The sequence below is a fragment of the Microtus pennsylvanicus genome, chromosome 1, assembly GCF_037038515.1.
Source record: "Microtus pennsylvanicus isolate mMicPen1 chromosome 1, mMicPen1.hap1, whole genome shotgun sequence".
Taxonomy (NCBI): domain Eukaryota; kingdom Metazoa; phylum Chordata; class Mammalia; order Rodentia; family Cricetidae; genus Microtus; species Microtus pennsylvanicus.
This window is the reverse complement of record NC_134579.1, coordinates 72,044,987-72,066,891: the sequence shown is the minus strand read 5'-3', so window position 1 is coordinate 72,066,891 and position 21,905 is coordinate 72,044,987. Positions and strand designations below refer to the sequence as shown.

General features: G+C 46.7%; 1 protein-coding gene across 4 annotated transcripts in view; it reads right to left on the bottom strand.

Moving 5' to 3' along the window:
* Etv5 (ETS variant transcription factor 5) overlaps positions 1-21,905 on the bottom strand; it is a 64,110-nt gene that overhangs the window by 24,895 nt on the left and 17,310 nt on the right. For 2 of the 4 annotated variants that reach the window (XM_075967935.1, XM_075967953.1), the window contains exons 6-8: positions 20,675-20,728; positions 10,586-10,715; positions 9,426-9,707 (exon numbers count right to left, since the gene is read on the bottom strand). In XM_075967935.1, coding sequence (XP_075824050.1) covers positions 9,426-9,707; positions 10,586-10,715; positions 20,675-20,728 — 466 coding nt within the window. The remainder of the gene's footprint in view (positions 1-9,425; positions 9,708-10,585; positions 10,716-20,674; positions 20,729-21,905) is intronic. The other 2 variants (XM_075967942.1, XM_075967949.1) reach the window with 1 other exon arrangement.

The following is a 21,905-nucleotide window of genomic DNA, read 5'->3' as shown; positions in this document are numbered from 1 at the left end:
ATGAAGCTTCATCCTTGCCACTCACCCTGCACACAAGTCAACTTCAAATGGATCTCAACGTCAGACCCAAAACTCTGAAACTTCTACAAGAAAAAAGTAGGGAGTACACTTCAGGATACAGCCTTAGGTAGGGACTTCCTAAATAGGAGCCAAAACCATCAGTCAATCAGGACTCCACGAAATTCAAATTTCTGTATTGCAGGAAGCTGTTAATGATGGAAGAGGCCATCAAATGGGGGGGGGGTCGTCTTTGCTAGGTTACCGCTGACAAAGGATTAGTATCTAGAATATACAAAGAACTAAACACTAAAGGTAAACACCAAGAAAACAAAAGATCCCATTAAATCATGGGCTAGAAAAAGAACACGTGCTAAGAAAGACATTTTAAAATGTTGGCCACCCTCAGCCATCAGAGAAAGGCAAGCTAAACTAAACTATTTTAAGATTCCATCTTACCCCAGTCAGAATTGCTAAGATTAAGAAAACAAAAGACATGGTTCTTGTTAATAGATGTAATCAAACAACTGGACTTAGATTGGAATCAATCTGTGTCAACAGGTGGCTAACAGATTTCTAGAGCATCAAGACTTAAACCCTTAACCTTAGAGATCTGGGCACAGATAAAGCCCCGAGATCAGCAAGATCAGCGCACAGCACGGGACTGCTCTTGGGTGAGTTCCTACTAACCCCGCCTGCAAGCAGCCCCATAAAAACCACCACGTTAGAATGTGATCCCTGAGCAACTTACACATGTATGTTCTTCTGCCTTCCCAGACAGAAAAGCCAACACTCTCAACACCCCACCACTGTGAGGTTCAATGGGCACGGGTACACTATTTCAGCAGAAACCCGAGTTCTAAAGTTCCTGTCATTTAAGAGTCTCCAAGTGAGCACACATATGCATGCAACTCACGCTTGGGCAGACATTTCAAATACAGCCTCAGTCAGCAGCTCAAAACCTGAACTGGGGTCTTTCAAAACAACACAAAGATATTGCAGAGGCTTTATTCTTTCTTTATGTAATTTATTTTACTTTTATTTAATTTGCACTGGTATTTTGCCTACGTGTACGTCTGTGTGAGGGCAGCTAACAACTGTCTCTAACCCCAAGATCTGACACCCTCACACAGAGGCTTTATTCTTATTAGCTGTCCAAACCCTTTGTCACTTGGAAGAACAGCAGCAGGAACAGCCCCTCCCGGTTTCTCTTCTCCTGCTCCTTCAGAGGTGACCGCCACAAGTCAGTTGTCTGATGGCTCCAAGATGGCCCACACCACTCAGGTCTGTAACCAGAGCCTTGGCAGCTGGCGGGACCAACGGTCCTGCTTCCGCTTATCCTCACCTTCTCGCCTTCCAGAATGTAACTCTAGAGCTGGCCTGGAATGGCCTCCTTAGGAGAGGATGCTTCCATGGGCCCTATTCAGCAACTGTTCCCTCCCCCCAGCTGAGTTCTAGGATTTACGAAGCCAAGGCCTGGATAGAACTCAAAGACAGGGCAGTCTTTCACCAGCACTGCTCCGCAATGCGTGTTTCCAGAAGGGGGGTGGAAAAGGAAGCCTGGGGCAGGTCACGAGACCAACATATCTGAAAAAAGATTGGCTCGGAGCTTGCAGCTGTAACTGCTATTCTCAGAGATTAATAAAGTAATTCAGTACTCATCCTCCAAACACATCCTGTGAACTTTACTCACTGGCCTTCATCTGAACCTCACCCCCCCCCCCCACCCCAGCGATCTTTCTGAAGCATCCAAGAACGTGTGGTCCACATAAAACAGTCCCGACCAAGATGCTGCTGAGATCATCCCCAAAGGAGAGCAGCCCAATCACACCAGCCTCTCCTCTTCCCACCCCACCCGTGACCCCAGTGTGGCTCACGGGGGGCACACTGGGTGAGCAAAGGGACAGACTCTGGCGCAAGGCTTCTGAGTGCCAGTTTATTTAAAGGCCAAATTATTTATTTATTTGTCAGATTTATATAGCGCCTTCCCTCTCAAGAGCACGCCCACACCACCAACATTTGGTTTACGTTATGAAAACTGTTAGGTTCTCTTTCTGCATTTCCTTTTTGGTCTCAGCTGCCAGCACACAGAATAAACACAATGGCAAGAGAAGCAAGAGGAAAAGTACAGCTTCAGTGCAGGGCACCGAGTGTCTATGCCTGGCAGGTGAAACGCGGGCGGTTCAGAGGTCACGTCACCCAGAGACGATGGGTAAGGTTCCACAAGAACTGCGCCACACGCTTAAATCTCACTGGTAATGGCTAAGAGAACATGATGGAAAACAGAGAAGCAGCAGAGGCAAGCGAGAGCCTGGCAGTGAGGTCACAAGCTGCGCTGAAAGCCAGTCTCTACCACTGGCTCCCCGCGTGACTAAGGCAAGTTACGTAACTGCTCTGAGCCTTCATTTTCTTCTCACCAGCGGAATAAGGATGACCAGGACACCTGCCCCAAAGATCTGTTGTAAAGATCACATAAGATAATGCATGTTATTGGGCAGAGCACACTAAGTTCTCAATACATGAGACCTTCAGACTCCCAGCCAAAATCTACGCACTCCAAGCTATGCAAATACCAAGGCCTCATAAGGTCAGGGGATGGCCACACACACCGATCAAAGTAAGGCCCATGAATTGTCCACCATATCCCCTTTTGAGGGACAGAATGTTGGGTTTTAATTTTGAGTGACTCATTTATGCCCATCTGAGAAGAAAAGTGAGGCAGATTTGGCGAGCTGCAGGGGCAAGAGTCCCCACACCCAGGCATAACTCCAATGCAAAAGCTGTAAAAATACAGCAACTGAAGTCTGTACGTTTGTGGTATCCATACTGTAGGAAAGAATCCTTTTGTTAGAAGTGTATTTATAGTAATGTCATATTTTTAAAAATTATTTGTTATTACGTGGGTGTGTATGATTGGGTAGGCTCATGGCAGCAGAGGGCAGAGGTCAAATATCAGGACCTACTTCTCTCCTCCCACCTTTCTTTCATGTAGGTTCCAGGGATCCAGGCTTGGGTTGTCAAGCTGTGTAGCAGACATTTACCTGTTGTGACATCTTGCGGGCTCCAAAGCGACATTTAAAAAATTTAAAAGCCAGCGAGACGGTTATCTCAGCAATAAAGACATCTCCCGAGCCTGACCATCTGAGTTTGTTCCCCGGGACCCACACGGTGGAAGGAGAGGTCTGACTCTATTGGCTTTGGGGTTCCACAATCACTCCCCATCCCCTAAATCTGAAAAGGGGGGGGCAAGTAAAATCAGCCAGGCACCAGAACAGAGCCTGTGGGGGTCACAGCACAGGGGAAACACTGCTGGAATCACCCAAGTAGCAGGATGGGGGTTCAACTCCAGGCCTCTCAGTCTGCATAACTCCAGAGCTACAGGCCTACAAGTTTTTGTTGCTGTTGTGTGCCCCCCACCCCCCGCGCCGAGACAGAGTTTCTCTATAGTTTTGGAGTCTGTGGTGTAACTAGGTCTTGTAGACCGGGCTGGCCTCGAACTCACACAGATCCTTCTGCCTCTGCCTCCTGAGATTAAAAGTGTGTGCCACCACTACCCGGCTTCAGTTTTTGTCTTTTAAAGATGTATTTTAATATTTTTATGTGCGTGTCTGTGCCCTTGAAGGCCGTAGGAGGGCATCAGATCCCCCGGAGTTGAAGTTGCAGGCAATTGATGTGGGACCTGCACTCAGGTCCTGGGCAAGTTCCTGCAACCGCTTTCAACACCCTATTAGTGACATCTAAATACAAACCACACTGGCCAACGCACCAGAGGAATGCAGCTTTAGGAGCTAAGAATAAAGTTGTACAAGGTTTAAAGTTAAAAGCTGTGACAGCAAACCCTTAAACGACAAACCTCCACAACTAAGGCAACGTATCTAAAGGAGGGTTAGTGGAAAAGAATTAGGGCTGAGGCAGCCGTGTAACTGCGGACTCATTTACAGAAGACAGAACAGACACCAGAAAGAAACTAAGACAGACAGACGGTACTTGACTCGTGAGGCTAGATGTTTCTGTTGAGAAGCCAGCAGGGTCTGTCAAGGCGTCAAAAATTCCAAGTCAAAATGACAGAAAATCCAATTTTTAAAAGATATTATGGACAACTCTGTGCTAATTAATTTTAAAACACATAAATGGGCAAATATCTTTAAGTTTTTATTAGATTATGTTTAGCTGGGGGCTTCACCCCAGCTCCTGGCATCCATTTTGGAATGTGGGGTGGAAAGTTCCCTGTCAAAGCCCTTTTTCCTGGGAGTTGCCTCAGTCCAAACTCCACCCCCAAAAAAGCTGCCAAACAATGACCCCTCCCCAGAGAGGGTCAAGACCACTCCCACAGGCTATTTAAGCAGCCCCCCCCCAAAGAATGAGCACGTGGTCTCCCCCTTTCCCTCTCCGGTGGTCTGTCAATCCGGTTCCCCCTCTTCCCCTGCCTCCATGTTTTCCTGGGGGGCCACTCCGGAGTGTTTGTATCCATTAAACCTGGACATCTTTTAGTTTGTTGGATTACTGAGTCGGTGGAGAGGTTTGTTGGTCAGAAAACACTTAACAGATTAAACTACATAGACATTTAAAGCAAAACTCTAAAAGATAAAAAAAAAAAATTTAAGTGCTAGCCACAACAAGAATGCCAAGAATAAGTTTACCAGTAAATCTTGAAACAACTTCAAATAATCATTCAGATTCTACATGAAATAGTCCAAACATAAAGGCATCTTCTAACTCATTTGATGAGCACAGCTCCAGTGCTAAGCCTAACAAGGCCCCTGCGAGAATGAAAAACCACCTTATTCTCAATCACAAATTAGAGGCAGAGGCCCTAAACACACGGGAAGCCAAGTTCAGCAACTGCATATGACTGACTACAGAGCAGGGAGGGCTCAGCCTGCAAGGAGCTTGTACCAAGCCCAACAACTTGAGCTATCCCTTAAAACCTAAAGTGGAAGGAGCCAGGGGACTTTCCCAAGTTGGCCTCTGACCTCCGTACACGTGCTGCGCCACACAAGCTCCAAAATACAAACGTAAAAAGAGATCAACTGGGTTTGCCACATAATGCAAGGGTGGTTTCATATAAATCAGTGCAATGTACATTATTAAAGGCATTGACAAATTTCAACACTGATTCCATTAACTTTTCCTGAGGGGTGGAAGGAAGTTTCCTTTAGCTTGACAAAGGGAACAACAACAAAAAGAAAGTAAGCAGCGAAATGCTGGAAACCAGCTTTGGAAGTCAGAACACCCTCTCCTTCAGCTGCCAGAAGAAAGGTCTTCAGTTTGTCAATGAAGGTTTCATTAACAATTCAGGAAACACAACAAAATAGAACTATGCCTTTGATCCCAGTACTTCAGAGGCAGGTGAATCTCTGTGAGTTGCAGGACAGCCAGGGCTACATACACAGAGAAACCCTGTCTCAAAACAAAACAAAAGAATCCAAGACACTCGGTTTCAGTCCCCGAAGTGAGCAAGCTGTTAGGCAGCCCTGTGGTGAGGATACTGTGGTCTACACCCCAGGCCGGGTCACATGCCTGACTCTAGACAACCTCTCCTGTGACTACACAAGATCTGAAGGGCAAGGTGAAGGGCAGGCTGTAGGGATGGACTCCAAGAGGAAGTCAGGTTTGAGAAAACAGCTCAACCCAGGCTTTAGGCCTGGATTAAACAGTTCCCACAGCAGGACACTGTTCTCAGCAGGCTGGGACGGTCCTCTTCCAAAAGGTGCTGACCAACATGGCTGTACTGACAACATGGCTGTGCTGACCCACATGGCTGTACTGACCAACATGGCTGTACTGACCCACATGGCTGTGCTGACCCACATGGCTGTACTGACAACATGGCTGTGCTGAATCAATCAACATGGCTGTGCTGACCCACATGGCTGTGATGAACCAACATGGCTGTACTGAATGAATCAACATGGCTGACCTCCTGGAGCCTAGGCTCTACAGATAGAGAATGAACACCCTAGCCCCACAGTATGGATGCTCTTTCACGCTACTCAAAAGCACTTTTGCTTTTGTTTTTCTTCCCCCACCTCAGGAACATTTTCTTAAGTTTTGTCTTGAGTTTCTGCTTTTCCTGATGTCAAGTGTGGGAGACCGCATGGCATTTCAAGATTCTTAGAGGGAGCAATGTTTTCGGTGAAGCCTCTGCAGCTACACTGTGAAGCTTCTTCAAGTGGAGCTACAGTGAGATAGGATACGAGGAAAGACAGAAGAAAACACACGCAGCCACGCTGTGGGTAGAAAACAGCGCTATGCTCTCAGCACTTGTGACCATCAAGACTGATCTGGCTGAAGGACAAACACAGCTTCAAGGAGCAGAAGATGGAAATCTGCTGGAGCTTGCCAAATACACAAAGATTCCCTCCCACGCCACGTGGAAGGAACCACCAATATAAATCACAGCTTGCAAATACGGTATTTATCTTCTAAAAATAAACTGCATTGTGAAGAACTCTATAGGCAGATCATACGGAGCATTAAGAACATAATTTGACTATATTGTGTTTTAGCTGTTCAGAGCACGACCAATGCAAATGACCAAGACTCTCAGCAAACATACTGGGGGGCAATTAGGAAGCTGTTTATGGAAGAGGACACAGACTCGTCACCTGGACAGACCAGGTGCATCACGAACAAAACAAACACACCTTGGCCTATGGACTGAGACTAGATAACGCAGGGACTCCAAAGACACAGCCATTTACGAGAGGAACAAAGTTCAGGGATAAAATGGTCTCACTGAGGTCACTCAGCTGTTAGTGGGGGTCCTTGCAACTCAAAAACAATCAGAAAAACAAGGCAAATGGCATTTCATGTTTTACTGTGCTGATGTAAAATTAAACAGCAGCAGCAGCAGCAGCAGCAGCAGCAGCAGCAGCAGCAGCAACAACAGAGCTGTGTTCGCTTTAGCATACAAAAAGACTACTTTTAACAAAGGCGTGCCCGGCTGAGGTAGGAGAGCGCGTTCTTCATGTTATATCAAAGTGTTATAGTGACATGAAAGTCATGGCCAAGATCTGCCAACGCAGTCCCAGGGTGGAAGAACAAGGAATCTGCTTCTGTGTGTACCTGCGCGCGTGCACGGACGCACGTACAAGGTGGTGGTAGTGGGGAAACAGAAGGCCAACTTCAGGGTCATCCCTCAGGTTCTATTCCGCCCCCTCCCCCACCCCCAGCAGGGTATCTGACTGGACCTGGACCTCACCAAGCAGGCTACACAGGCTGGCTAGCACGCCCCAGGGATCTGCTTGTCCCTAGCAGGAGGATTACAAGCAGGGACCAGCATCCCTGGCTTTTTCACATGGGGTCTGAGAATCCAACTCGGTGGTTGTGCTTTTGCCTCAGCAAGCACTTTCAGACTGAGCCACCCCTCCCTGCAAGAATCTGCATTTTCCCTCCACCTCCTCATTCCTAGAGCCTCCAGTGTGCACTCAGCCTGAGACTGCACCGCTCTGGGGGAGGCCGGAGCTCGGGAGAGCACAGCTCTCATTTCGTTGCTGTAGAAGCTTCCACACTACTTCACCTTTCACCCCAGTTTCCTCGCGTCTCTGTCACCTCCATGAGGTCTTGTAGTTTTAGGACCATCATCACTACAGGCCAAGGGTAAACAGCAGGAAGTTCAGGACAGATAGGCCACTTCACACCAGAGTCATCGTGGAAAAGAAATACCTCTGTGCTTTCCCTCTGGACCCGAGGGCAGGCAGTCACAAGTCCCAGGGAGTCAAACCTTCTTGTTTCTGGAGGGTGGGCAGCCAGGAGACTAGTCTACTCTACAACTGATACTTGGGCTTCTCAGTCGGCCATTGTGACAACAGAGACTCCAGAGAGAGAGCTCTCCCTCAGCTCTGCGATCAGTTCATACAGGCTTTCATGCTGCTCAGGGTAAGAAACAAGGGCTGGGAGGAAAGTGAGAGCCAAACAGATTTAACAAGGCAACTTCCCTTTGCCCACATTTGCTAGGCATTTCTAACACCGGACAGAATCACTACAATCCCCACCCCCACCCCATTAGTAACTCCTGCATTGGGAATCAGTGAGATGCCATTTAAAAACACAACATCCAAACCAGTAAAATAAAAATGGAAACGTACAACTACTTTTGACCTAAAAATCCATTTTCCATAAAAACTCTCTTGAAAAAGAACGAGGTTACGAATATATGACAACTGCCAAGGTCTGGTGGCGGCTGCTCTCTCAGATGGGCTTCTGAGGCAGCGGAAGTTCAGGAACCAGCATGTCTGCCCTATCGCAAGTCTCACCCTATCCCTGCTTGGTGATCATCCCGGGGGACCATACAGCACAAATGCTCATTGGGGCTCTTGGCTTGACCATGGGAATGACCATCAACCACCTCTATCACCTAGGTCAGAGTCAGTGGGGGCAGGGCTAAGGTTACCAACTGAGTAACCTCTGGACAGACACTGGGCCGAACCACCCACACCCTCCTTTCTCTGTGTCCCTGACTCAACACGTGGTGTGACAGACATGAACAGTGCTCTCCACCTCGCAGTCCTTGGTAACGCCACTCCACTCACTTGTCATGATTGAGTTACCCCGTTATCCAACACAGGTAAAAATGTCTGACAGGCATTAGTCTATAACCAGCCAAATTCCTAGATCCCACAGAGCGGCAGCTCTCAACCTGTGGGTCACAACCCCTGGGGGGGGGTCATATGACCCTTTCACGGGGGCTGCATATCAGATATTTACATTACGATTTATAACAATAACACAATTACAGTTATGAAGTAGCAACAAAAATCATCTTATGTTTGGGGGTCACCACGACATGAGGAACTGTATTAAAGGGTCACAGCGTTAGGAAGGCCAAGAATCACTGCCACAGACAAAGAACTCAGAAAGCCAGGCTCCCCTCTCTACATTTGACAAATGAAGGACTCTAGAGACAATTTCCTCCAACGCAAACATAAAACTACCTAGGAGGAAACCAGGAAATTTGTACCCTAAAAGCAGATATTATCACTAACCGTTGATTGCAGAAATAAGCTAAAAAATGAGGAATAATAAATAATGCCTCCTAGAACTCAGAATTTCCCCAGGATGCAAACAGAATGATAATACTGCAGTTAAGAGTAGCATTAACTGAGAGGTTCAGCTCAGTCTGAAACTTGGGGGTAGCGGTCACGTGACTGTGTACCCAGGGCAAGCCATCCTCCTTTGCGGCTGGAGGCGGGTGGATGAGCTTCCAAAGGACGCTGCTGTGACCCTATAAACCATCTGAGTACCTCTGGAACACGGTGGTCCATAACCAGCCCACACCTACTGTGGACCGGCAGTCTTACTTCACTGTGGCCTCAGTGGAGCGGTCACTGTACAGGTAACTGGCCACCAGGGCTAACTGCTTCTCTCCTGATGAGCAGAGGAACTCCCGGGAGAAGGAACCAAGGACAGCCCAGAGCAGTACCCACCTCTGTTCTGATGCATACTGGCTTTCCGGCATCATCTTTGGCATTTGCAGGGGCTGATGTGGTGGCCGGGGGACCACGAACGTTTGCTGCTGTGACCCAGGTTCTGGAAGTGAGTGAGGGGCAGGACCCACCCCTTGAACTGGGCCAGCTCCAGGGGCAAGAGCTGAGGTGGGCAGGGTTGCCTGAGGTGGGGGAAATAGGGAACTCTGCTGGGTGGGTGACAGAGGAGTGGTAGGAGGGGTTAATGGCTTGAACCCAGAGGGAGGCTTCCTATCGTAGGCACTGTAAAAAGAAAGAGAGAAGGATCCATTGAGCTGCAGTCAAGCATTTGCATGGTAACCAGGTCCAGCAGAACACCAGTTTGCAGCCCATTGTTGCCAGGAAGTGACATCATTAACATAGTTAAATCGCTCCAGCCCTGGGGGAATATTTGTACCTCTGAAATGTGACAAGCGCTCTGCGTCAAAGGACGCCTTTAACACTTCTAGTGATTTTTCTCAAAGATAATTTTAGCCTCTGCTTCCGGTTTCCTTTTCTCCCTCCTTCTAAAAGAATTCTCTGTGTCTGCGTGTGCAGGGGTGGATGGGTGAGGCTGGGAACTTAGGGGCCTTCTCCAGTCCCCTCTCCAAAATAACCCAGGGTTCCTCGGAACTGGTCAAAATCTTTGTGGAAGGTAACAGCACTTGAATTAAACAAGCCTTCTCGGGTTCCAGGCAGATCTGTGTTTACCTTCTGAGTGCAAAGAACGATTAAAATTAAAGCCTCATTCCTAGGGCCTGGATATTCTTAAGTAAAGGGCACAAGCGTGGGGGCTTTTTTGTTTATTCTGATTTGAAGATTATTTCCTTGGTGCTTAAAGTTCACATTAACATATGACAGACAGGAAGAAGTGTAGATTACCTGACTCACAGATCAAATGGCCCAGGATCCCAGGCTCTTTCCCTAGCTGGTCTTGGTTCCCTGTGGAGCTACAGGGTTTTAATGAAAGTTTTGCCTATCGTGGATAGCACGTAATATGGACGGGCTACACCTAGATTACCTGCAAGGCAGGCGTGCTCTGCCCCAGGCGAGCTAGACAACACCTAGAGCTCTGCTCACAAAGCCTCCCCGAGCAGCACTCCCCGCCCCGCCCGCCCCACCCTTCCCTCACCTCCACTTACCAATAGTTGTAGAGGCACTTTTCTCCATAGTTAGCACCAAGAGCCTGCTCGTGGCTACAGGATGACAACTCAGAGGAGGGGCTATGCAGCTCCCGCTTGATCTTGGTGGGAGGTGGAGCGTGAAGCACCACTGAAAACACAAAAGGAGCCAGGGAGGGAGAAAGAGGACAGCAGTCAATACAGGACCCCTTCTGAGTCAGGCCAGCACCTGGAACTCAAGGTCAAGGACAACGGCCACACCTGGGAGCAACCTTTTGTTTGAAAAGAAGCAAGCTGTGAGCGCCCTTTCACCCAGCACTTAGGCTAGCCAGGGTTGCTCAGTGAGACTTCTCCAAAGAATCCATTCTCAAAGGCTTCAAATGGCTGTGGTAATACATTTCTTCCTTCTTTTCTTTCTCTGAGACAGGGTTTCTCTGTGTAGCCCTGGCTGTTCTGTCCCACTCTATAGGCCAGGCTAGCCTTGAGCTCAGAGATCTGCCTGCCTCTGCCTCCTGAGTGCTCAGATTAAAAGCATATGCCGCCGCCACCATCTGGCTACAATATATTTCTTATTCAGAACCATCTTTTCAAATTAAAGGATTTTTTGAAGTCTTTTTCAAGTAATTCTAAATATTAGTTCTGAATAGGAAGCATTCAGGTTTAGGGGAATTAAAGGAATACAGTAACTAAGCGGTCCTCCAGGGAAAGACTAACAACACAGAGTCTGTGGAGGACTCTGCTCACTGCATCTGCCTGCTCCCAGCCTTTCCCAGCAACCAATCAGGAAGGGCCCATCTCTATAACAGTGCCTCAGAACGTGGTACCCAGTGATGGTTTGGGCTTGTTTTGTCCCCCCCTAAAACTCAGACTGTCTCCCCATGTAATGGCAATGAACGGAGGGGTCCAATCGCAAGAGCTCCACGTGGAAGGAGCAATGAATGAAGAACGTTCTCCAGGGGTTGAATGAGCAACCACAAGGTCACCCTTCAGTGCACCTAGCTAGCTTCTTGGTTTTGTCTCTTCCCATCTACTTCCCTTTCCCTCGGCTTAGCACGAAGGCTTCACCAAATACTTCTCAATTTCCAAAACCAATAACCAAAATAAACTAGAGATACACATATACATAGTTACACATACATAATTATGTAGTCTTAATAAATTACCCAGTCTGGGTTATTCTGTTAACAGCAACAGAAAAAGGACTAAGACAATGCAAATGGCTTCTTCTGAATTCACAAAGCAAGTACAAGTGGCTGGAGCTGTGTTTGGAAGCCCACCACAGATTCCACATGGATTCTGAGAGGGCAAAGAAATGAGACTTTTCAAACTGAAGGTGAATTATCCACAGAGGCTCCACACTCCTGAGTACAGAAAGCTAAGTTTGCCCTTTCTGTCTTACCTAGCTGCTAAACTACTTCAGAGTGCCCCCCCCCCCCCAGCAGGACGAACCCTAACAAAGATACTGTACCACAAGGGCTGTTCCTTCCAACAAGGATTTAAATGACTACTGCCCGCCTAGCTACCTGCTGCTGGGTGTATGAGGTCACGCTTCTCAGAGGACTACTTAACCACCCCATCAGGAGGCTAACCCACAGTAAGCGTTCTGGTGATCCACCAAAATCTTCCTTGACTCAATGTTTGCTCCTAAAATACTTTCAGGAGTCTGGCTAAGTTCTAGTGATTATACTATGTATAATTATCCTTTTCTTTCTACCGAGACCGAGACAATCGGTATCTCTCATAAGGTCAATTTCGACAACCTGAATCTGACCCCCAGAACACATGGCGGACAGAGAAGCAGCTTCTGACATTTGTTCTCCAATCTCCACACAAACGCCACTGAATATGCAATGGCACACACATGCATTAGCACCCACACCCACACGTGTGTGCACTCCCACTGACCCCCATACATGTGTGTACACTCCCCCCCACACATATAAAGACAAGAAAAGGCTGTCTTGCCAACAGACTGGAGAAGACGGATTTTCATAATTCCTTTCTTACATAATACCAACTGTGTTTTCCCGAATCCATGAAATAAGTTGAGAACTTGCGGATTATATTTAGACATCTAATATTAGAGTCTCTCTCATGGGTTTCTGATGGTGACATCATGGTAGTCAAGAGTCAATTGCTATCAAATATTTTCAAGACCCCCCCCCACAAAAAGCAGCTAGGCTTCTCTGTTTGTGTTTTGTTAATAAATGAGAAACTTTGGCGGCCATCAGGATGGCCCCTCAGTCACAGCCTCTTTTCTTTTTCTTATTACTTTCCTGCTGTCAAAATTTCTGGTTAAAAAAATAATAACTGGAACAGTCTCAATACTCCAATTTAAAGAAAAATTATGTGTAGCCTTCAAAGTCTAACTTTGTCTAAAATTGTCATTTATAATCAGTTTTACCTAAATTTAGAAATGATTGTGGCAATGTTAAATGTCCTCATTTCAAGCTTTAGAAATATCTTCATTTTTACAATACTTTAAAGTTAAAAATGTTTTATTTTATTGACTAAAATATTCTATTAAAATAGTTAAAAATTTTAAATATTTTAAAATTACCACTTCTCCTGACAAGGCAAACTCTAGACTGCAAACCAAAGCTTCCCAGAGAGAAAACTTCATTATAATGTCATAAAATTCACAAGCCATTTCAAAAGGCAATCTAATGCTGCTTGCTGGCTCCACCTCAGTCAACGTCTCCCTCCACCAGGCTCTCAAGGAGTGGAATCTCACGTTTCCTACCAGAAAGAGAGCAATCAGGAAATTCAGAATTGCTGTGAGCACGGTGCTATGCTCCTACCATCCCAGTACTCAGGAGGGGGAGGATCCGAAGTTTGTGGCCAGGCTGTTTACAGGGTAAAGCCTCTCAAAACAAACAGACAAACAAACAAACAACCCCCCCCAAACTATCTCCCCTTCACGATTATCTATAAATTGACTCTATCACCAATCACTTTTTTTTTTTTGGTTTTTCGAGACAGGGTTTTTCTGTAGCTTTGGAGCCTGTCCTGGAACTGGCTCTTGTAGACCAGGCTGCCTGCCTCTGCCTCCCGAGTGCTGGGATTAAAGGCATGCGCCACCACTGCCCGGCCTCACCAACCACTTTTAATGCTGAAGGCAGGGTCCACATTTACTCATTAATTCTAGCTATGATTTAGCCATAACTACCCCCTCCCCTCATATCAATCATCTTGAGAGAAAAGGCATGGCAAAAAAACAAGTCATGTTTCACAAACCCATGTTGACAGCAGAGCTAGGGAGGCCTGACAGCAATGAGAGGGCCCAATTCCTCAAGTTCTGTTGGATGAGGGCTGTGAGCAGAGCCTACTTGTAGCAGGTGCCAGTGTGTGTGGGGGGGGAACTTAAGTCAGGAGTTCCAAAGAGGACGAATGTTCTAAGCTTCGTGTTTTTTCATCTGAATATCACTGTAGAATAACCTTTCTGTACACTAAGAAGACATGTCACTCGGACTGGTTTAATAAAAAGCTAACCGGCCAGTAGCTAGGTAGATTTCTTGGGCAGAAAGGATACTGGGAAGAAGGGCGGAGTCTCCAGGAGACACTATGAGATGCAGAGCAAGCACTATTGGAGATGAGGTAATAAAGCCACGAGGTAGAAAGTAAGTTAATAGAAATGGGTTAAGTTATAAGAGTTAGTTAGAAACAAGCCTAAGCTATAGGACAAGCTTTTGTTTTGTTTTGTTTTCTTCGAGACAGGGTTTCTCTGTAGCTTTGGAGCCTGGCCTGGAGCTAGCTCTTGTAGACCAGGCTGGTCTCGAACTCACAGAGATCCACCTGCCTCTGCCTCCCGAGTGCTGGAATTAAAGGTGTGTGCCACCACCGCCCAGCCTAAGCTTTTATAATCAATAATAAGTGTGGTTATTTGGGAGCTGGCTAGCGGGACTAAAACTTCTGCCTATGCAAAGCTACTTTGAGAGTGAGGGAAATGACACAGAACTCTAATAGAGCCATATAAAATTGCATAATGTTATTCAGCGCTTTGAAAACATTCAGCGCTCGCCTCTTCAAAGTGGACTTACTAACGGATGCCAGACATGTCTAGCTGTAAAGGATGGAACTGGATTAGATGGAAGGGTCATGAACTTCCCAGAAGTCTGCAATGTTCAAAGTGTAGGCTATTTGAGCTGATAAACATCTCTAATTAGAAACCTTGGCGCTCAATGGGAGATGGACCCACAAAGTGAGCTGCCTCTAGGATGGTACCGCCTTCACTCTCGGGAGATTTCACTCCAGTGCTGACCATGTGAGCGTGAGGGAAACAGCAAGGCCTCGTGGCACACACGCACTAGAGATTTGATGGTTTAGGTTCTGCTCACAGAGCAGTTGAGAGACTGCCTGGGGCCTCCCTGAGTCTACTTCCTTCAATCCCCTACACACAGGACCCCTGAGGCCCATAGGACTTGAAGAACTTGTCCCGTCTTAGCTCTACTGTGTGTAGAGGACACCAAGAGCTCCCTGCTGTCACTCTATCAGCCTTCTATGGCATGCTCAGAAACAGGAGACACTCCCATCACCTACTCTGTCCATTAGAAAGAGGACACGAACCCCCCCACACACCTAAAACAATAAAAGTTATCACATTATTCCAGGCTGAAAGTGTGTGTGTGTGTGTGTGTGTGTGTGTGTGTGCGCGCGCGCGCGTGTGTGTGCGCGCGCATGTGGAGACTGGAGGAAGGGCATTAAGGTATCCTGCTCAATCTTATTTCTCTGAGGTTCTCTGAGACAGGATCGTCAGAGTGGCTAGAGCTAGGCAGTAAGCCCCAGCAATTCTCCTGTCTCTAACCTCCGCCCCACCCCACTGCACAATACACGACACTGGGGTTCCAGGCACACCCATAGTCACACCTGGCTTTCACTCTCCTGTCCCCATTCCCTCAGCATTTGAGGTTATAGGCACGCGCAGTCACACTTGTTTTTTGACCTGGGTGCTGGAAGTTTGAACTTAGGATCCTCATGCTTGGTCAGCAAATGCTCTTAGCTGCTGAGCCACCTCCCCACTCCCAAAAGTACTCCCGAACAAAGGAAAATGGACAAGAACCAATAATTCTGGAAAAGAACAAAGGAGACAGATCGCAAAAGAGGCAACTAGGCAGACACCCGCCCCCCTTCGCACTCCCTACGTGCCAGATGCCATGGTTTACTTTATTCCATAAAGTCTTTCCAACCTAATGGAAACATTATTTGCACTTTTGCCATTTACAGATAGAGGGGGAAAAAAGGAGCTGGCTACGGTCTCTCAGCTAGTATGTTGCCAGGATTTCTGTCCAAGCAGTTCTTAGGTATCTTATTATAGTCTCCCAGAGGTAATCAGAGAAAAAATGTCTAGTTAGAAGAGTAGATGGAGCTGGGGATAGTGGCTCAGGTGTGTAGTACCAGAACCTGGGAGGTAGAAGCAGGAGGAGCAGGAGTTCAAAGCCATCCTCAGAGCAGCTTTGAGACCAGCCCAGGGCCATAGGAAACCATGTCTCCAAAACAAAAACCTACAAAGATGGTAAAGAAAGCCAGCCATGGATTGCAGGCATGGTGGGAGGTGGCTAAAGTCCCTGTACTCAGAGGCTACAAGATAAACTCAAGGTTACCATGGGCTGCAAAGCAAGATCCTATTTCCGGGAGGCAGTTTTAAAAAGTAGCTTAAGAGATGGGAAAGAAAGTCCAATCAGAAAACGCATAAAAAATTCTTTTGGCCAAATCAGGTGGCGGTGGCCTCATGTTTACCATGCATTTTCCAGACGGGGCACACCTGGCACCCACTCCACCCAGGAACAGACACCTTGCCCTCCTCTACCACACAGATGTCCGGGATCCTCCTTCACTCCCACTGGCTGCTAATCTTCCCCACGCCTACAGTCTTCATGCTTTGCAATCCATGCCTTCTGTTCGCATGTTCCACCTACAAGGTCTCATTCTCCCATCTACAGTCCAGTTGGCCAAAGCCTTCTGCTTGTTCAGACAGCTGCCAACACATCAGAAGACCTGTATCCTGTCCTGTCCTCTCTTAAACCACCTCTGCGGCAAGAACATTGAGTCCTCTCCAGGTTCCTATTTGACCATAACTCTATAGGCCCAAATACAGATTAAAAAAAAAATTAAGACAGAAACATTTAATTAAGCCCACATCTAGGCATATATTACCAAGCACAGCACTGTCTCAGAGCCCACTATAATGCCATTTTAAATTTAGATACTGTGTTTATCTATCCAACTCAACCCCATAGCTTTTTATCCTATCAGACTAGAAAACTCCTCATGTGGGGCACAGGAGCAATCCACAAACTAGCTGGTCCTCAACAATGGAGGAAAGGAAAACAACCAAAACCATACACACAGAGGGATCAGAAAAAACTGAACCGCCATTCTTCAGATGGGCTGGATGGGTACAAAGAAAACATAAATACTCTCACAAAAAATAAAAATGAATAGGCTCATCTGGCATTGTCATTTGTTACAAAGTCCATATAAAAAAGAACTATCTACAACTGGTAACCAAGGCAATATGAAATAAGAAAATATATTTACAGGGCTGGAGAGGAAGAGAGGCGATTCCTTTGTTAAGAGCACATGGTCCTCTTGCAGAGGACTTGGGTCTGATTTCCAGCACCCACATGGTGGTTCACAAGCTTCTGTAACTCCAATTTCTGGGATCCAATACCCTCTACTGACCTCCAAAGACACCAATGGATGGTACTCATACATACATGCAGTCAAAACATGCAGGAATAGTCTTTCTGTACACCCTGAAGATGTGTTGCTATCATTGGTTTAATAAAGAGCTAAACAGCCAATCCCTAGGCAGGGAGAGGTTAGCTGGGACCTGCAGACAGGGAGAGTGGAGGAACGAAGAAGGGTGGAATCTCGAGAAGCAAGAGGATGAGCATCCCATATGAGGAAAGGTTCTGAGCCATGTGGTTAAACATACATAAGAAATATGAATTAACTTAAGATGTAAGAGCTAGCTAGTAATAAGCATAAGCTACTGGCCAAGCATTTTCAATTTAATAAGTTTCTGTGTGGTTATTTGGGAGCTGACTGGCAGGACAGAAAATCCCACTTACAAAAACATACATAAAAATGAATAAATTTATTAAAAGTCAAGTACATTTAGGGCCAGTGAAGAGGATCAGTGAGTACCTGCCAACAAGCTCAAAAAACTCAATTTGATCCAAGAGCCATCTGATAGGAGAGACCTAATTTCCAAAAGTTGCCACGTGATGGCCACATGTATGTTGTGGCATGTGCCACCTGTAATGTTTATGCACAAGAGGGATTTTGGCAGGAAGGAGCCAAGAGGCCCCACGGAGGGCAAAAGACAAATATGCCATGCAGACAGAGCTTAAGTGGGGAGTATATTGAAGAAAGGGAAAGGAAAGGGGGAAGGGAAGGAGGGGGGCGCACAGAACAGGACAGACAGACTCATGCCTACCTCTTCAGAACAGCAGCAAAGAGTGGGAATGGGCTGAGCCTGTCTCTTAAAAAGAGGCCTTTTGTGCATACAGAGTAACGTAGCAGGCCTATAGGACCCTGGGCTGGCCAGGGTACTCCCTGAGTACATCCTGTCAGGTGACAGGCTAGTATAATGCCTGAATCCTAATACCCCCTCAAACAATTAAAATGCAATGAAAATTTTAATAGCAACAAAAATAACAATGACCTAAAACAACCTAATAAAAGATTCCTATAAAGCATTAGCAAAAATTAAAGACAATAAACGGAAGGATGTATCATGGACTGAAAAGCTTTGTTAAGACATCAGTTCTATGTTACACTGAACAAAACCTCAGCCCCGTGCAGATGTTAGAATTGAGTAAATCACATTTATTCAGAGATGGACCTCACAGATATGCTAAACAAAACAAGCAAGGCACTGATACAGGGAGTCACCCTGTATCAATTTACATACAAAACCTTTTAAGAGACCAACCTAACCTGCGGTGCTCAATGTCTGAAAGGAGACACAGGTCACAGAGCTATCATAAGGAGTTAGGAGGTGGCTTGCTTCTCAGCTGTATTATCAGAAAGGGCAGAGACTTCTCCACTTAGGAATAAGAAGACTGGAAATTTGTCTCAGGCATTTTACACACAGACAGACAGACACACACTTTCTGACGATTTCATACATACATACAAGGCATCTTGATCATACCCAACGTTAACTGCCCCCACCTCCTCCCACTACCCCAGACCACTCCCATAACACGTCCCTCTTATACCCTCATGTTCTGTTTTTATAATAATCCACTGAATCCATTAGTGCTTCTGGTGAGGGGTTGTAAGCTACAGTAGGTATACCTGCAAGAAGGTATCCCATCTCCCCCACGTCCACAGTCACCACTGCCCACAGACTCTCAGCGGGCAGTGAGGGCTGGTGAGCCAGAATTACTGACTGGCTGGATCTCATGCACATCTTAGGCGGATATCCAAAGCCGCTGTGGCGCCCTGAGTGCAGCAGCCACCCGTGATGTCACCGTCATCACCTCTACACACTCTGCGTTGGCTGCAGCAGCACCAGGGAATGGTGGAGACGCAGGCAACACCCTGCTCTGGGAGAGGAGCTAAGGAGACAGACTTTATCACTGAAGGGGATATTTGGAAAAGGAGGGATCTAAGATTTCCCAAGCCCAATAAGAGGCATGCTCAGATGTGCAGCGGGGCTGAGGGGCCACTCTGTCTGATAACTGTCTCAAAAATTAAAAGCCAGGAACATTACCAACTATAATTAGGAGGCACAAGTTCCAAGAGTGGAAATGAAAGAAATACAGGGAACCGCACCATGTTCACAGCTAAAACAGCTAACCTCTATGAGAACTCTCAAATTTAATATAGTGAAACCAATTATTAGATGAGCTGTGCTAAATACTTAAAAATGTATTTGATTTATTATGTATGTGTGGTCCCTCTGCATGCGTACACTCAGCATCACCCGTGGGGAAGCTAGAGATGGATACTGGGGATTCTGCTCTGTTATTCTCTGCCTTATTCCTTCGAGACAGGCTCTCTCATTGAATCTGGACCTAGACTGGCAGTCAGCAAGTCCCAGTTACCCCGTCTCCAGCCCCTCAGCACCGGGGTTCCAGGCACGCACAGTCACACCCAGCTTCGCTTGGGTGCTGGAGATTTGAACTCAGGTCCCATGCCTGCACAGCAAACTGAGCAATGCCCTCGGCCTTGTGCTAAAATCTGCGGCGAGTTTCCCCAAAGATCTCTCCTCAAGCACGCGCAAGCTCTTTCTGATAAAAGGCTTCTCGACATCAGATGCTATTCTTTTAAGCTCAACACGATAACGCCGAGTGCGAAGCGAAAGGCTCAACAGGGTAGGAGATTTCCGAGACCAGCATCTTCACAAGCTGTTCTCACGTCTACACATTCTTTTTAAATAGACCCTCAAAGTGGGTCAGCAACTAGAAAGCAACTGAAAACCCTCTGAGGTGGCCCACACCCGCAACCCTGGAGCTAGGGAGAGAGCAGGATCATGAACTTGAGGCCAGCCTGGGGTACATAGCCAGACCCTGTCTCTAAAAAATGCGGTGTTAGGAGGGAAACTATGGGCGGAGTAGGGAGGACCAGACTGGGATGCTGAGACCCCGGGCCCCAGAACAAAATAGATAAATAAATGAATTGGGGAGAGTGTGATAGATTAAATAGTCATATGAAGCACACACACAAATGACTCAATTCTAAATCAAAAGCAATGTCAATATTAACCATAAGAAAAATCCTTGGGGACAGCTGGAGAGTTCAGAATAGGACATTACTTTCCTTAGACTATAGGGAAGAACTGCCCCAACTTTTGGAAATGTACACCACGGTATTTGGAGGTGAAATGGCAGTTTTTTCAGCCTTCTTCTAGATGATTCAGTGAGAAAAGAGAGAGAAGAACATGCAATGGAACAAACGTATAAATCTAATGATCTGTTTTCAAAGAAGGGGACAGAATGGATCTTTCATCTGCGGTCGACTGACAGGTCAAAAGTTAAGAACTTTGAACCTGGAGACAGGGAGAAGGCTCATTAGGTACAATGCTTGCTGTACCAGCGAGGACCTGAGTTCAGATCCCCAGCACCCACTCAGAAGGCCAGGCGTGGCAGTACCCACCTGCAATCCCAGCTCTAGCCAGTTGATGAGGTCCAGCTTCTTCAGTGAGAGACCCTGTCTCGAGAAAAATAAATAAATAAGGAAAGACAGCTCCCGCCGAACTCTTTCTCACCACTGTATGCGTGGGCCCGCACACCTGCACACACACATATTCACACCTGAACCTGCACAGGGCGGGAGTGGGGGTGGCGGTGGGAGACACATCAAAAACCTTGAAGCCCATGCATTTACATATGAAGAAAGCCAACCTTGGCCTGTTACCAAACCAAAAGCAGAAGATAACCTCGGGGATCTGAGAACAAATGCTGTGTGCACCTTAATGCTTAAGACCGTGCTTCTCAAATATTTTGTTGGCTCTGACCCACTTAGAAAAAAGAAGAAAAAACCTCCTCGAGAGGGCAAGAAGCAAATGGCCACTGTCACCACTACTCTCGGCTGCCCTGCTGCAGGGTACAGAATGACTGAAATAAAACCTATCCGTAATTTCATCCACATATGGAACCACACAGAGCAGGAACTAAAGCATATGTCCCACTCAGAACCTCAAGCACTCTTGGGGGCAGGGAACAGAGAGAATTTCCTCCCCTTTTGAATATATATATACACAAAACAGACTTTCACTATCACCAGACCAGCTGGACAACCCATTAGATTCATGCCCACAGTCCTCAAGGGAGCACGAAGCAGCCATCAACAGCCTGTGACAATTAAAAAGACTGAAAATTTTAAATCTCCCCCTTGAAGGTCTCCTATTCAATCTCCTTCCAAGTAGCTGCCTTGACTCCCCACTTCTGCCCATAAAGTCTGAACAGGGCCAGGACCAGGAGAAGAGCAAAGAGGAGGAGCTTTGGGCTGAAGCATTTCTGAGGACTCTGGTTAGCCCACCCTAATGCAACAGGCTGGGGGAATCAGAAAAAGATATAAAGCCAAAGATCTAAACTGGATTTTAAAACGATGGATGGCCAGATGGTGGTGGCACAGGCCTTTAATCCCAGCAATCAAGAGGTAGAGGCAGGTGGACCTCTGTGCATCCACAAAGCAAGTTCCAGGACAGCTAGGGTTGTTCCACAGTCAAAAAACCAAATAAATAAGTAAACAAATAAATAAATAAAGCAAAAACAGAAACAGAAGTATGCTGAGCTGAGCATGGTGGTTTATACCTGTAACTCCAGCATGAGGGAGGCTAAGGCAAGAACGTTAAAGTGCAAACTGGGGCCAGCCAGGGCTGTAC